The 16,965-nt window shown below is 39.8% G+C and overlaps 1 protein-coding gene across 1 annotated transcript; it reads right to left on the bottom strand.

Annotated features, from left to right (window-relative positions):
* Positions 1 to 3,467: 3,467 nt before the first annotated feature.
* On the bottom strand, positions 3,468 to 16,443 carry LOC115113478 (uncharacterized). The gene is made up of 4 exons (XM_029641180.2): positions 16,337 to 16,443; positions 13,866 to 14,729; positions 4,579 to 4,752; positions 3,468 to 4,457 (listed from the first exon to the last, which is right to left on the bottom strand). The coding sequence occupies exons 2-4, from the start codon at positions 14,704 to 14,706 to the stop codon at positions 4,336 to 4,338; spliced, it is 1,137 nt and encodes a 378-aa protein (XP_029497040.2). The 5' UTR covers positions 14,707 to 14,729; positions 16,337 to 16,443; the 3' UTR covers positions 3,468 to 4,335.
* Positions 16,444 to 16,965: the final 522 nt, after the last annotated feature.

The following is a 16,965-nucleotide window of genomic DNA, read 5'->3' as shown; positions in this document are numbered from 1 at the left end:
AAATAAATAAAAACAGTATGGGGGATGAGGTAGGTAAAATTGGGTGGGCTATTTACCGATAGACTATGTACAGCTGCAGCGATCGGTTAGCTGCTCAGATAGCAGATGTTTGAAATTGGTGAGGGAGATAAAAGTCTCCAACTTCAGCGATTTTTGCAATTCGTTCCAGTCACAGGCAGCAGAGAACTGGAACGAAAGGCGGCCAAATTAGGTGTTGGCTTTAGGGATGATCAGTGAGATACACCTGCTGGAGCGCGTGCTACGGGTGGGTGTCGCCATCGTGACAAGTGAACTGAGATAAGGCAGAGCTTTACCTAGCATGGACTTGTAGATGACCTGGAGCCAGTGGGTCTGGCGACGAATATGTAGCGAGGGCCAGCCACTAGAGCATACAGGTCGCAGTGGTGGGTGGTATAAGATGCTTTAGTAACAAAATGGATGGCACTGTGATAAACTGCATCCAGTTTTCCAGTTTAGAGAGAGGTGTGCCATATCAAGAAGTTAATTGAACAGCATGATCATTACACAGGTTCACCTTGTGCTTGGGACAATAACATTTCACTCAACAACAAAAAAATGCAGTTTTGTCACACAACAGAATGCCACAGATGTCTCAAGTTTTGAGGGAGCGTGCAATTGACATGCTGACTACAGGATTGTCCACCCGAGCTGTTGCCAGAGAATTGAATGTTTGTTTCTCTACCATTTGCCTCCAACGTTATTTTAGAGAATTTTGCAGTACAACCACAGACCACGTGTAACCACACCAGCCCAGGACCTCCACATCTGGCTTCTTCACCTGCGTGATCATCTGTGACCAGCCACCTGGACAATTTATGAAACTGAGAAATATTTCTGTCTGTAAGAAAGACCTTTTGTGGGGAAAAATGTATTCTTTACTGCCCAGTGTCATGGTAATTATTCTAATCAAAGGAGAGAGACTTTTAGATTTTTCAAAACAATTGAACCTTATTATCGATGAATTACTGCAGTAATGGAGCTTGTCAACGACCCACCCGTAGGTGAGTCATTGAGAGCCCAACCAGCAGGACTAAGCCACAGCATTGTATAGCAAAGTCCATCCTCCTGGATGTTCATGACAAACAACAGATGTGTAGAATTATACAACGGTACATTGTGATATCAAGCAACAGACAGTAAGATTTACATTGCACCAGGTTTCTGTCTCTAGGTCATTTACTGCTTGTTTATACAAAAATACTAAATGTAACATAGAACACTAGATCCTTCCCTCAAATGATTAAGTCAAGTGTTCATCTTCCATATGGGATAAATAAACTGGAAATTGGGTCTCCCTGGCACCGACAGACAGGCACACCGACACTAATCATGGAATGAAGCCATTGTAAATCGACTGACAGCGTTAAATCTCAGAGGCTTCTCTCAGTTCACACAGACAGAGTTCTAAGAACCCTATTCTGTTGCCTCAGAAAAACAGACAGTGAAATCCATGGATCAGGGCCTAATTGATTTATTTAAATTGACTGATTTCCTTATATGAACTCTATCTCAGTAAAATCATTGAAATTGTTGCATGTTGCGTTTTATATTTTTGTTCAGTGTATATATAAGATTTTATGTGTTGTTGGAGGTGCGTCTTGGTCAGTTTAGCTCAGAAAATACCACCCTTGTCAATCTGCCACCATAGGCTGCTGCCTAATCCTGCCTAATGAGCGGGCCACCCTGGATCCCTCCCAAAGTATAAATAATTTCAAATTTCCTTATATTAAGCAAACCAGATGGCACAAGTAAATGTTTTATTTTATTTATGGATAGCCAGGGGCACACTCCAACACTCAGACATAATTTACAAACCAAGCATTTTGTGTTCAGTGAGTACGCCATGTCAGAGACAGTATGACCAGAGATATTCTATTGATAAGTGTGTGAATTGGACCATGTTCTTGTCCTGCTAAAATTTATTTTTTGGGGTGTCAGGGAAAATGTATGAAGTAAAAAGTACTTCATTTTCTTTAGGAATGTAGTGAAGTAAAAATAAAAGTTGTAAAAAATATAAATGATATAGTCCGGTTACACCCCAAAATGGCTAAGTAGTACTTTAAAGTATTTTTCCTTAAGCACTTTAAACCACTGACAAAAAGGTGTCATTATCCTCACATGGAAAGGGTGCTAGAGTTTTGAAAACAGGGTGTCAATAATTTTGACCCCTATCTACATTTGAGTAATTTAACATACACTCTTATCCAGATCGACTTATATGAGCTATAAGGGTTAAGTGCCTTTCTCCAGGGCACATCGACATATTTTTTTACCTAGTCGGCTTGTGGATTCAAACCAGCAACCTTTCGGTTATTGGCCCAACGCTCTTAACCGCAAGGCTACCTTCCGCCCTACTATCTTTTTGAGATGTATTTGTATTACTTGTTAAACAAAATATCTTTCTCTGCGCAATTGTATTAGTTTAAAATATATTGCTCAGTATTTGTATTATTTATTTGATACAGTATTTTTTTGCTCAACTTTATCAAGGATGCCAATAATTATGGACCTGATTCTTGAAGTATATATCTTATAAATGCCTCATGAGCTTAGTTCAACTGTCTTACCCCATCAGAACCCAAAAGGTAAATCATGTAAATCTAAACAAACACTGTTTAGCCTCAAAGCATGGTTAAAACTATAATTGTGATATCATGGATGGTTACTCCTTGCATACATCGCTCTCAATTTGAATTGAGAGTGGTTATATTTCTCCATGCCCATACCTCAGCTTTTTACATAAATAAAGGTGGTTTTTTATTCTTTCAAATAAGAATTCCAGCTTTAAGTGACAAAGGTTTCTTGATTACTTAAAATGTCTTCCAACCCTGGCTTTAATAGTCAGCCATTAAAAATAATGGCAGTGGCAAATTGCTGTTTACACATAAGCACCTTGAGAAAGGATGTCATAGACAGAGGTACAGTATAATAATAACTTCTAATTTGGGTTGATTAAAATTATTAAACAGTATGTTAATGTTTATATTGAGTTGACCTGTGGCTAAATTGTGAATTAGAATAAGGTACAGAAATAACCTTATTTGAGTGCAGGTCTTCATGTCTAAGACATTTTTAGTTCCCTTTGTCAAACCATCTTGGAAATATAGCAGACAATCAAGTCTTCATTTTTGGCTTTTACTGCTTCTATTATAGACTGAATTGAAGTATCTAGAATCCTAACTTGAGATCCATGCATTATATTTTTCCCTTTGAGAACAATGCAAGATTTATGTGTATGTCTAAGTTACGTAAAGTTTGTATTCATTCTGGGGGTTGTACTTTTGGAAATAACAACACAACAAAACCTTAAATCAGGTGCATAAACATATAATTCCAATTTTCCAAAATAATAATAAAATAATAATAAATAATAATAAATAATAATAAATAATAATAAAATAATAATAAATAATAATAAATAATAATAAATAAACTCCAAACACATATTCTCAAATTCCCATAGTTTATTGGTTTACACCCCTAAGCCCACATAACCAATGCATTAGGGTGCAGTAAATCTATAACTTAACATTTGAAAAGCCATAGTCAATCAATCAATAATATAATAATTATTTTAGCAATCTGTAGAAGCTATGAGAATAGAAAGGTTCAGTACTTTTGTCAAGCATCACAGCACAGTTGAAAAATATATGGCAAATAGAAATCCAAAATGGATGGTGTTAAGAGATAGATGGGATGAGCTGAAGGGTCGGACCAATAACAAGATAACCAATGTAAAACATACAGGGTCTGTAAAATGTATATAGGTTGAGAAATGTTGTGAAATAGCACAGTTACAAATAGAAATCAAACTGGATGGACATCGGAAATAGAGGAAGGACTAAAAACAAACAGAATAGAACTATTGTAAAATAGATTGTGTCTGTAAAATGTGTATAAGATGCACATAGTGAAGGTAGAAGCCTAAGTGTTATTGATTATTAGATTACTCCAATTGGGGGAAGGGCAGTAGGGTTTGCCGGGAATAATAAAGGCATATTCAAAAAAAAAAGTGTATGTGTATATGTATGCATATGTGTATGTATATGGATATATATATTTACCCCCAAAAATATATGGGGGATGGGAAATGATGCAGACAGTTACATTGATGGAAGCAACAATCTTTCCGCAATATTAAGCTGATCCACCCCTTAGAAGAAAAAAATAATAATAATAAAAAAGAATAAAAATCTATGACTTAACATTCTGTTAAAGATATTTATGCACGTTATTGCATATGTTGGGTCTCAATAAGTATTTTGTATATGAAAGTCTTCTTTAACGTGTTTAAAGTTAGACTTGGAGCCCTTTTCAATTTTGATGTCCTCGTGGAAAGTTGGCCATTTGGATGTTGTCCATTTGGCATCCAGGATTGTAGTAAGCTGAACCATCATATTTCAAATCCAAAGGCTCACTGTTGTCCAGTTGTTGAACTAGGAGTGAGAAAAAGAGATTTTGCATGGCCGATTTATGATAACAGGTGCTTTCCTATTCATTTTTTCAGTGCTATCAGATAGAAAATATGCCAGGAAATCATAAAAGGCAACTGCCTACCTGGGTCTGAGGGGAATTCCTCAACAAGCTTCCTGTGTGTGAAATCCCGTCGGCCTCTCCTTCTCCGGATGACAAAGACCACCATCGCCACAAAGCACACTGCCACTGCTGTGCCCAGGATGGCACCCCATGCCTCACTCTTCTTCTTGTTCTGCACTGCATCTGAGGCCAAGCCTTTGAAAAACAAAAATACATTCATCGCAAAAATATACATGAAAGCGAGGAGGGAAAAACATTGCAAATACAACATTCTAATATTGGTGCAATTCTAATATATGGTGCAATACATTTTGTCATATTTATGTATCACAAAATATTCTTCCGGTCATACTTTATTTGGACAGTTCCATATAGATTATCTACAGATGGCCATACTATTAATAACAAAGTATCTGTTGATAGGCAAGTGCTTACGGTTTACGGTTATCGTTAGGGATAGGTTTAGAATAAGTGTTAGGGTAAGAATTAAGGTTAGGGTTAGAGGACAGTAAGTTGAAATGTTGTTGACAGTTATTGAACATATACAAATCATATACAGTACAAACCATATACTTGGTACTAACCAAATAAAGTACCATTCTTCCTATAATTGAGGCGAAAAATGTACAAAAGGATATAGAGCACCCTTTTACATGACTAGTCTCAACTCAATAGACAGTACTATTTCCCAGCCATGTAATTAGACTACCACAATCAGTGCAATTACCATGTGTGAAAATAACAGGTTTCATTGCATTTCAGTAAAAGTTTTCCATCTATTTAATCACGTTGAATCTATTAGTGAAACCAATAATTAACCAATGTCAGACAAATGAAAAGTGTAAAGTGTATCAGTATTTCATTGTCGTTTCACGTCATTTGTGAAATTATCACGCAATCGATACAGTGCCCTCAGACAGTATTCACACCCCTTTACTTTTTCCACATTTTGTTCTGTTACAGCCTGAATTTAAAATGTATTTAAACTGAGACTTTGTGGCACTGATCTACCCATAATGTCAAAGTGGAATTTTGTTTTTAGATTATTTATTTTTTAATTAATAAAAAATGAAAAGCTGAAATGTCTTGAGTCAAAATGTATTGGTCACATACACGTGTTTAGCATGTTATTGCGGGTATAGCGAAATGCTTGTGTTTCTAGCTCCAACAGTACAGCCATATCTAACAAGTAATATGTAACAATTTCACAACAATAAACACAAACACTCAAATCCAAAGTAAAGGAATGGAATTAAGAATATATAAATATTTGGATGAGCAATGTTGGAGCGGCATAGACTAATATGCAGTAGAATAGAATACAGTATATATGAGATGAGTAATGCAAAATATGTTAACATTATTAAAGTGACCAGTGTTCCATTATTAGCCAGTTATTTCAAGTCTATGTATATAGGGCAGCAGCCTCTAAGGTGCTACTGATGACTATTTAACTGTCTGATGGCCTTGAGATCCCAGCTTTGATGCACCTGTACTGACCTCGCCTTCAGGATGATAGCAGGGTGAACAGGAAGTGGCACGGGTGGTTGTTGTCCTTGATGATCTTGTTGGCCTTCCTGTGACATCAGGTGCTGTTGGTGTCCTGGAGGGCAGGTAGTTAGCTCCTGTTGATGCATTGTGCAGACCGCACCACCATCTGGAGAGGCACTTCGGTTGCAGGCGGTGATACAGCCCGACAGGATGCTATCAATTGTGCATCTGTAAAAGTTTGTGAGGGTTTTAGGTTCCAAGCCAAATTTCTTCAGCCTCCTGAGGTTGAAGAGGTGCTGTTTGCGCCTTCTTCACCACACTGTCTGTGTGGGTGGACCATTTCAGTTTGTCAGTGATGTGTACGCTGAGGAACTTGAAGCTTTCCACCTTCTCTTCTTGAAGTGGCACCACACTCCCAGGGCCCTCACCTCCTCCATATAGGCTGTCTCGTCATTGTTGATAATAAGGCCTACCACTGTTGTTTAGTTTGCCACAGAGTCCTGCGTGAACAGGGAGTACAATAGGGGGCTGAACATGCGGGGCCCCTGTGTTGAGGATCAGTGAAGTGGAGATGTTGGTTCCTACCTTGACCACCAGTGAGCGGACCGTCAGGAAGTCCAGGACCCAATTGCACAAGGCAGGGCTCAGACCCAGGGCCTCAAGCTTAATGATGAGCTTGGAGGGTACAGCCTTGCAAGGGTTAACAAGCTTAAATGTCTTACTCATGTCAGCCACGGAGAAGAGAGCCCACAGTCCTTGGTAGCAGGCCGCGTCGGTGGCACTGTGTTATTCTCAAAGCGGGCGAAGAAGGTGTTTATCTTGCCACATACACTACGTCTCGTGTCTTTATACTGACATTTTGCCTGTTTGATTGCCATACGGAGAAAATAACTACACTGTTTGTATTCGGCCATATTCCCAGTCACCTTGCCATGGTTAAACGTGGTGGTTCATGCTTTTAGTGTTGCGTGAATGCGGCCTCCTATCCATGGTTTCTGGTTAGGGTAGGTTTTAATAGTCACAGTGAGTACAACATCTCCTATACACTTCCTGATAAACTCAGTCACCGTATCCGTGTATTTGTCAATGTTATTCTTAGAGGCTACCTGGAACATATCTCAAAAACAATCTTAAAGCGTGGATTCCGATTGGTCAGACCAGTGTTGAATAGTCCTTAGCACGGGTACTTCCTGTTTGAGTTTTTACCTATAGGAAGGGAGGAGCAAAATGGAGTCGTGATCAGATTTGCCGAAGGGAGGGCGGGGGAGGGCCTTGTAGGCATCCCGGAAGTTGGAGTAGCAGTGGTCGAGTGTTTTAGCAGCGTGAGTACTATAGTCAATGTGTTGATAGAACTTCGGTAGTGTATTCCTCAAATTTGACTCAACCTAAAGAGAATTATCTTGAGAGGTAATACAGTCGGCATTTGATTGTGAGGTATTCTAGGTTGGGTGAACAAAAGGACTTGAGTTCCTGTATGTTATCACAATTACACCAGTTACTCATGAAACATACACCCCTGCCCTTCTTCTTCCCGGAGAGATATTTATTCCTGTCTGCTCGATGAACTGAGAACCCAACTGGCTGTACGGACTCAGACAGTATATCCTGAGAGAGCCATGTTTCCATGAAACCGAGTATGTTACAATCCCTGATGTCTCTCTGGAAGGAAATCCTCGCCCTGAGCTCGTCAACTTTATTATCCAGAGATCGAACATCAGCGAGTACTATACTTGGAAGTGGTGGGTGGTGTGCTCGCCTCCTGAGTCGGACTAGAAGTCCACCCCGAATACCTCGTCTCCGCCGGCTGTGTTTTGGATCAGCCTTTGGAATCAATTCAATTGCCCTGGGGGGTACGAACAAAGGATCCGATTGGGGAAAGTCTAATTCCTGGTCATAATAGTGGTAATGTTGGTGAGTTACCGGTGCTCTGATATCCAAAAGATCTTCCCGGCTGTATGTAATAACACCCAAAAAATTCTGGGCAAACAATGTAAGAAATAACACAGAAAAAAACTAAATACTGCAAAGTTTTCTAGCAACTAGAAGCATGGCTGCCCTATCTGTCAGTGCCATTTTACTGTCAATATTGAAACTCTTTGTTATGGCAAGCCTAAATAAGAAATTGTTGCATTTTGCATTTATATTTTTGTTCAGTGTTGCTACTCCACAATACTAACCTAAATGACTAAGCGAAAAGCAGGAAGCCTATACAGAATACAAATATTTCAAAACATGCATCCTGTTTGCAATAATGCACAAAAGTAATACTGCAAAAAATATGGTAAAGAAATTAACTTTTGTCCTGAATACAAAGTATTATGTTTGGAGCAAATCCAACATAACACATCACTGGGTACCACTCTTCATATTTTCAAGCATGGTGGTGGCTGCATCATGTTATGGGCATGCTTGTCGTTGGAAAGGACTACAGAGTTATTTAGGGTAAAAAATAAATGGAATAGAGGTAAACACAGGCAAAATCCTAGAAGTAACCTGTTTCAGTCTGCTTTCCACCAGACACTGGGAGACAATCCCTGCTCTCCCAGAACCCCTGATTGAATTACGTTAACCAACCAGGTTGTACTCATTACCTTTTGGATGAAAAGATAAATCAAAGAGAACTAAGGATTGTTTGTGTTACCCATGGAAACCTGATTAACATAAAACCCCTGTCTCCTTGGGCATGCACTGCATTTGGAAAGTATTCAGACCCCTTGACAAAGTGAAAACAGGTTTTTAGACATTTTTACAAATGTATTACAAATAAAAAACAGATGCCTTATTTACATAATTATTCAATTGATTGGACATGACTTGAAAAGGCACACACCTGTCTATATAAGGTCTCACAGTTGACAGTGCATGTCAGAACAAAAACCAAGCCATGAGGTTGAAGGAATTGAGCTCCGAGATAGGATTGTGTAGAGGCATTGAAGGTCCCCATGAACACAGTGGCCCCCAAAACATTCTTAAATGGAAGCAGTTTGGAACCATCAAGACTCTTCCTAGAGCTGGCCACCCGGCCAAACTGAGCAATTGGGGGAGAAGGGTCTTGGTCATGGAGGTGACCAAGAACCCAATGGTCACTCTGACAGAGCTCCAGAGTTCCTCTGTGGAGATGGGAGTGCATTCCAAAAGGGCAACCATCTCTGCAGCACTCCACCAATCAGGCCTCTGGGGTAGAGTTGCCAGACAGAAGCCACTCCTCAGTAAAAAGCAGATCACAGCCTGCTTGGAGTTTGCCAAAGGCACCTGAAGGACTCTAAGACCATGAGAAACAAGATTCTCTGGTCTGATGAAACCAAGATTGAACACTTTGGCCTGAATGCCAAGCATCACGTCTGGAGGAAACCTGGCACCACCCCTACAGTGAAGCATGGTGGTGGCAACATCTTGCTGTGGGGATGTTTTTCAGTGGCAGAGACTGAGAGACTAGTCAGGATCGAGGGAAAGATGAACGGAGCAAAGAGAGATCTTTGATGAAAATCTAATCCAGAGTGCTCAGGACCTCGAAGGCTCACCTTCCAACAGGACAGCGACCCTAAAAACACAGCCAAGACAACACAGGAGTGGCTTCGGGACAAGTCTCTGAATGTCCTTGAGTGGCCCCGGACTTGAACCCAGTTGAACATCTCTGGATAGACCTGAAAATAGCTGTGCAGAGACACTCCCCATCCAACCTGACAGAGCTTGAGAGGATCTGCAGACAATAATGAGAGAAACTTCCCAAATACAGGCATGCAAAGCTTGTAACGTCATACCCAAGAAGACTTGAGGCTGTAATTGTTGCCAAAGGTACTTCAAATCAAAATCAAATTTATATAGCCCTTCTTACATCAGCTGATATCTCAAAGTGCTGGACAGAAACCCAGCCTAAAACCCCAAACAGCAAGCAATGTAGGTGTAGAAGCACGGTGGCTAGAAAAAACTCCCTAGAAAGGCCAAAACCTAGGAAGAAACCTAGAGAGGAACCAGGCTACTTCAACAAAGTACTGAGTAAAGGGCCTGAATACTTATGTAAATGTGATATATATATTTTTTCATTTTGGGGTATTGTGTGTAGATTGATGAGGGGAAAAAAACAATTGAATCCATTTTAGAATAAGGCTGTAACGTAACATAATGTGGAAAAATCAAGGGGTCTGAATAATTTCCGAATGCACTGTAATGTGGTATGCGAAGATGAGATCCAGCTACTCCAAGACAGTTTTGATAGAACTTTATACAACTAAATGAAAAGTACCAGTACAGTCAATATGCTAATATGATCATAATCTCGGTCATCACATTTGGAAATTCAAATGTTTACTTCCCTGACATCTCCTTATCTGAAGACTAAGCTTGTTAACCTCACTTTCTATTTTCTCACAACACTTTAAAACAATGTTAAAGGAGCACGCCCTGCATTTACATTGGCGTAAAGTGGGGTATTCATATTCCTGGCTTACACGTTTCATCACAATATTGTTTTGAATGTTTAAGCCTGACTGAACGTTCCACTCAATGCATTGTCAACTGTCACTGATGAAGAACTGCATTATAGTTGCTTGGAAATACCATTGCCATTTCTAAAGGAGGCAAATACTTAGTAGAAAAAACATTCATCATCAGATTAACATTAGATGTAGTATTACGTTAGCTAGCTAGCTAGCTACGATTGTGGGGAGAGCATCGGATTTTAGCTAGCTAACTCTGGAAATGCTAGGTATTTTTTAAGAACTGCTAGCTAACGGCAACATTGCCATCTGTCTAAAGTAAATTTGGTATTTGTATTTTATTTTATTAGGATCCCCATTAGTTCTTCCTGGGGTACACACAAAACATGACATAATATAGAACATCGATAGACAAGACCAGCTCAAGGACTGAACTACAATTTTGAAATAAGAAAATAAGAACAAAATAAGAACACTTTGTGCAGTGAGGTGTTGTTTATTTGTTTTTTAAAGAACATTTTGAGATGGAAGGGAGTTCCATGTGATCATGGCTCTACATAATACTGTGAATTGCCTTTAATTGGTTCTGGATTTGGGGACTGTGAAGAGATCCCTGGTGAGGTAAGTACGTCTCAGAGCTATGTAAGTTGATTATACAAACAATTAGAAATTTAGCACAATAGTATTTCTCACAAAAACAGAAATTGATGCAGTCAATCTCTTCTCTACTTTGATTCAAGAAAGATTGACATGCATACTGTTGACAACATAACAATGGCAAAGTTGTTTCCTACTAATTATTTGCCAACTGTTACGCAATGTCATCGTATTTCCGGGCCGCTATACACTCTTAGAAAAAAGGGTTCCAAAGGGGTTGTTCGGCTGTCCCCATATGGGAACCATTTTTGGGTTCCATGTAGAAACCTCTGTGGAAAGGGTTTTACTTGGAACCGAAAAGGGTTATTTATACGTGGAACCAAAAGGGGTTCGTCAAGGGGTGCTCCTATGGGTACAGCCAAAGAACCCTTTAGGTTCTAGATAGCACCTTTTTTTCTAAGAATGTAGTGTAATTTAGATGAAACAGTCATTAGTCACCGTTTGGGATGACTGGGCACCACTCAACTTTTGGGGTCTACTGTGGCTGAGGTGTCTTTAGAATGAATGTTCACTCTAAAAATGTGGGGTTCATCAAGGGTTCTTTTAAGATCATCAAAGTTCATCGAAGAACGTTACGGTTCTTGGCACTGAAAAATTCCCGCAAAAGGTTTTTCCAAGAACCACATTTGAGGTGGGTTTCATCGAGTAACATTTTAGGTCCTGCAAGAACCACCAAGAACTTAACTACCCAACTGAAACATTTGGATTTGAGATGACAGCAGGTACAGGCATTTAACTGGAAAATTGAAAGATCTCCTCAATTTAAGGTCAGATTTCTCTCTTGTATGATCTACATTTATATTATTTTATGATTTATACCATCTATCTTTCATATTTTTTCAAATGGCTGTTGTTGGACACTTTATCCCTTTTTACAATTCTTTCTAATACAGAAAATGGACACACTTCAATGGATATCAATCAACAAAGAAGTAAGAATATCTTTAAAATATAGCTGCATTGTGTGCAGATGCTTGAACTGCTCAGTTATTTGTGTGTGCCTTTGTATGTACAATTAGTAGTGGTTTGCCTCATAATAATATGCAGATCACATATATGCTCAACAGTTCATTTAAATTCTCTAAAACCTCATAGGACTCTGTCACAGCAGCCATCTTCCTCCTCCCTTACCTCTCCAATGAAGATCCCAGAGCCCTCTTCACTATGGACAAGGTATGTGTATGAAAACCTTTGTCATAAGTTAACTGTTTGATTTCATTCACATTTACCACAAAAACCAAGGTATGAATACTGTTGTGTGCACACTTTGTTAATCTGTATAATTATATATTTCTTGTATTCACAGACTTCACCTTCCCTACACCTCGGATGAATATAACAGGAAACCTGTTAGATCACCATGCATTGCAAAACTATTCTGGTTATTCATAGTCTACAGAGGACATCAACAGCAACACGCCAGACTTGTTTTAAAGGTTTCTTCAAATAATTTATAGGTGTTACCCTACAGTTTCAATTTGAAGAATCCCTAAAGGATCCTCCTGGAATCTTTTATTTTTAGTGTAACAATGGTGTGACGCTATCAAGTGACGGAGGTGCAAACCCATGAATAGAGAAAATATGATCTAGGTCCAGATATTGTGTACTTTTGTGTGACATGGTTGTGTGAAACTCTACCTTTTCTCTCCATGTTCCCTAAAGAAAAGGTAATAGCCAGTACGTGTTGTCAATTGATTAATAAGTATTGCATAAAGAGACTGCGATACATAGCTAGCATGCTGTACTAACTATGGAAAATCTGTAAAGCCACATGCAAATGAGATAAACAAACAGGTCAAACAAGCCACAGTATAAACTAATCACTGGCTGAAATGTATGAGGTTTCTCCCAATGGTAACAATGTTTTTCAGCACACTTTTCCAAGTATTTATAGTCAAGTTTGACAGAAGTAGTTACTACATATTCAAATTCATGACTGTACCTGGCAAATCGTGTGTACGTTTCTGAAAAGGATGCAATTGAATTTGAATTACGAGAAGAAATACACGTAAATCAATTATAACCTGTCAAAATTGGGGATATCCTTCTTTAATGAATGTCATCAATCACCCACTCAAAAATTCCCTTGTTAAGTATGTTAGAAACTGGAGAGTAGTACTCTCACGCCCTGTACTGCAGTAATGAACCTCAGCTACTGACCTCCTCCTTCCTGTAGACAGGCTAACACAGGGGTATTTTGTCCCCTGGAGAAGGCATTTGTAATGGAAGCCTCCACTCACTGTGGGCATGCAGATAGTGTCTGAAACTCAACCCTGCCCAGCCGGTGAAAGAAGGGGAGTTTGTGCTTTGACAATGAAAAAAAATAGAGATCTGTCAAATGTTTGGTCAGGGAGAGACCGGAAAGAAAGCGGTTTGTAAAAAAGACGATGGTGATATAAGATAACTGCCCTTTGAGCTTTGTTGGATATTGTGTTACTTTCTAACTAGGTCCCTCCGATGTTCAAATCTGATACTCGGTGGTTATTTGTAACTTTTTGACTGCTTTGTCTTTGACTGGTTGCTGACTCATTCATTAATGCCTCTCCCAAAACATTTAAAACAATATCACAATGGTTATGTGAAGTGAACATATCCAAATTTAAACATTGTTGTGATCTCTTGGTATAGGCTCCCTTGACCAAGCAAGTAAGTAGGTTACAGGTGCACAACAGCAGTACCCTTGAGACAAAGAATGTACCAGATACTTAGACACTGTCTCCTCACCTCTCGCAGAGTTGTTCCCTGAAGCGGCACCAGTTTCCATCATGTCTGTCGTTGTGCTGGGACCTGTGGTTGTTGTAGTTTTTGGGATGATTTTGGCAGTTGTAGTCCCAGGTGAGTCCAAGGGGAGCTTTGTGGTGGGGGAAGCTGTGGATGGTTCACTTGATGGCTCTGGTCTTTCTGGTACTGCAGTCGTTACATTATGGCTGTCCTCTGTACTGTTGGTTACCCCATTCTCAACATCAGGATCTGGACCGGCCTCATCTGTGCTATTGGTGTCTGGTGCTGTGGTTGTCTCATTCAATTCAGTGTCATTGGACATGTAATTAGAGCCATTTGAGTTTTCTGTGATTGGAGTGGTGGTGGTAGTTTGGAGTCCACTGTCCTCTCCAGTTGCATTGGAAACTTGGCTTGAGTTTAAGGCAACACTCACTGGGGGTTCTGGTGCAACAGTGGTTTCTGGAGATTCAACAGCGGTCGCTGGCGATTCAGGGTCCTCCGCTGTAGCGTCTGGCAACTCTGGTGGCATTGAGGTGCCAATCGTAACATCACCAGAAGTCTCATTTGTGTCCTGGATGTCGTCCTGTTCCCCACTAGATGACATGTAACCATCTGCGATACCCCAAGCAGAGTCATCTGTTGACTCAGTACCCTCCTGGTTCATATCATCCAAGTCATTGAACGGAGCTTCTGATGTCTTGTTGAGCTTGGATTTGAACAGTTGACGAAGCCAACTTTGATCGATCGTCCGTCCTGGAGAGTTTGTTGGTGCCTGGAGCAAGGCCACATGAAAACCTTGCAGTTGCAGAAGCAAAACAGCAGTGATGATTGAATAAAGGTCCATATCCCGTCTCTCTCGTTCGTGTTCTGAACAACAATCAACACGTAAACAAAAGTATTTTTGTTAGATACATTGAGTCAAGGTTGGTTCTCCACAAATGTAAAAAAAAAATAAAATGTATTGTCCCATTTTGGCCACCATTGATTATAAGTAGAGAATATACAGTATTGTACATCATTTTTCTTAGGCAACCAGTCACCAAGAATGAATTAAATGTATGAATAGTTAAATTGATGAAGGCGAGACAAGGACTTTATGAATTCCCAAGATTCCCATGAAGTATTTCATATTCCCCATGTTCTGAAACAAATGCTCACCCTGTAATACAAAAAAAGCAAGCTCTCAATGAGGGTTTGGCTGACTTGACTCTACTGTTATCTTTTAATAGAGTTACAATCTATTCATACCAATCCAGGAGATGAAGTGTTGATGCTATCAGTTTGGCTTTGACCTCAAGTTTTATAAGGGCTGGTCAGGGTTAGGAGGACAATTATTTCCCCTGAATGGGAAGCAAACTCCCAGTGTTTTTGTAATCAATATGATAAGAGTCTGCCAACTCAGTTTTGGGGACAATAGACTAAATGAATGTCAATGGGGCGGCAGGGTAGCCTAGTGGTTAGAGCGTTGGACCAGTAACCGAAAGGTTGCAAGTTCAAATCCCCGAGCTGACAAGGTACAAATCTGTCGTTCTGCCCCTGAACAGGCAGTTAACCCACTGTTCCTAGGCCGTCATTGAAAATAAGAATTTGTTCTTAACTGACTTGCCTAGTAAAATAAAGGTAAAATTAAAAAAAAAAAATTCAGGGTGTAACTATGGGGAGACTCCCATGTACTTTAGTTGAGTCAATCTTGGATGAACGGCGATATTTCCTGTTAGCATACTAAATATGCATTCTGCAGTGTTGTCAAAGCACACATGAATGTCTGGCTAGCATTTCCCCTTCAGAAATATCCTCAAAGCCAAGGGTTGAATAGGTTTTAATAGCATGATAAAAAATAAAATAACATATTTGAAATAATGTATTCCGTCTGTTGGGACTGCTTATCTTACATTATTTTATTTCAATGTAAGCATAGAGAAAGTGTCATGATTAACTCAGTCGTTGTAGACCATGCATTTGGCGAAATGTTTATCCTCCTTCAATCACTCTGAGTGTTAGGTTTGTGGTTTGTTAGGTTTGTTAGGTCCTCTTCCAATTACATATTTGGTTTGGTCAAAATAAAGTTGGGTTAATAACACCATTTGAGTCCCCTCAGACATTAAGCAAAAAACCCATATACGCTTGACAATTACCTGAATCTGCATTGATAAAAGAATAGTCTGGATGGGATGACACATGGATATTGGTTTGCCTGACTGGTGGACAACTACTAAGAGCAACTTTAAATCCCGACACTGCAATATGATCATTCTGTTTCATTCGAAAGTGGTATGACATTTACAATCGGATGGATTTTCCTCATTCGCTTTGTGGCGTTATCATTGAACTAATCCAATTTCTGGCGAGTCTGTAACCTTACAAAAATACCAAACACATATAAGTGTCACACAACTCAACGTCTACCATACATCTCCCATACAGAAGAAATGGTGAAATAGCGCTACGTTACTAAAATCACCATCGCCACATACCTTTTTCTGGTGCTCGGTCAGGTGGTTACAGCTAACAGGTGTGAGGAAGGCAGTGAGATCTCTCCGCGAAACAGCCGGCGTATGAGAGAGAGGAAACGATAGGCCAGTGAAGGGGCGGGGCAGTGCAGGGAAGTCAGATCAGAACAACCAGGAACCTGTTCTACCTGATTTTACACCTGACACAAACACCCTGTCATCCAGCCAATCCCTAAATGGTAACATGATACTGTTTCTAGGGTAACTAAGGTTATTTTAAACATGTCATGGTTTTACAGTTTATCTTCTGTGTTGCTGAGATGTACACTACACATCCGTTTATTTCAGTTGAGTTTGGTTTCCAGGTGTGCAGCACCTGAATTCCCCCCTTTGGGCAAAGCATCTGCCCCCAGGTCATCGGAACATTCCTCCCTTGTGATTTTGGAATGTCTGCTGTCGTCACGGATACAAAAGGGCAGTACCGCTTTCATCCGTGCCTTGTCTCTGGTTTATATTTGGCAACAATTGGCATAGGGCTATTCTTGTATCGTTACAGGTTCTGTACGTCACAACCTGGTATTCTTGTTGTCATTTTATTCAGGGAGGAACGTGGCGGAGCGTACAGTAGGCCTCTGCTAACTGAGCCAATAGAA

Source organism: Oncorhynchus nerka, linkage group LG28 (assembly GCF_034236695.1).
Source record: "Oncorhynchus nerka isolate Pitt River linkage group LG28, Oner_Uvic_2.0, whole genome shotgun sequence".
Classification (NCBI taxonomy): Eukaryota; Metazoa; Chordata; class Actinopteri; order Salmoniformes; family Salmonidae; genus Oncorhynchus; species Oncorhynchus nerka.
Note: the sequence above shows the minus strand (reverse complement) of the source record. Positions and strands in the feature narration are given on the sequence as shown.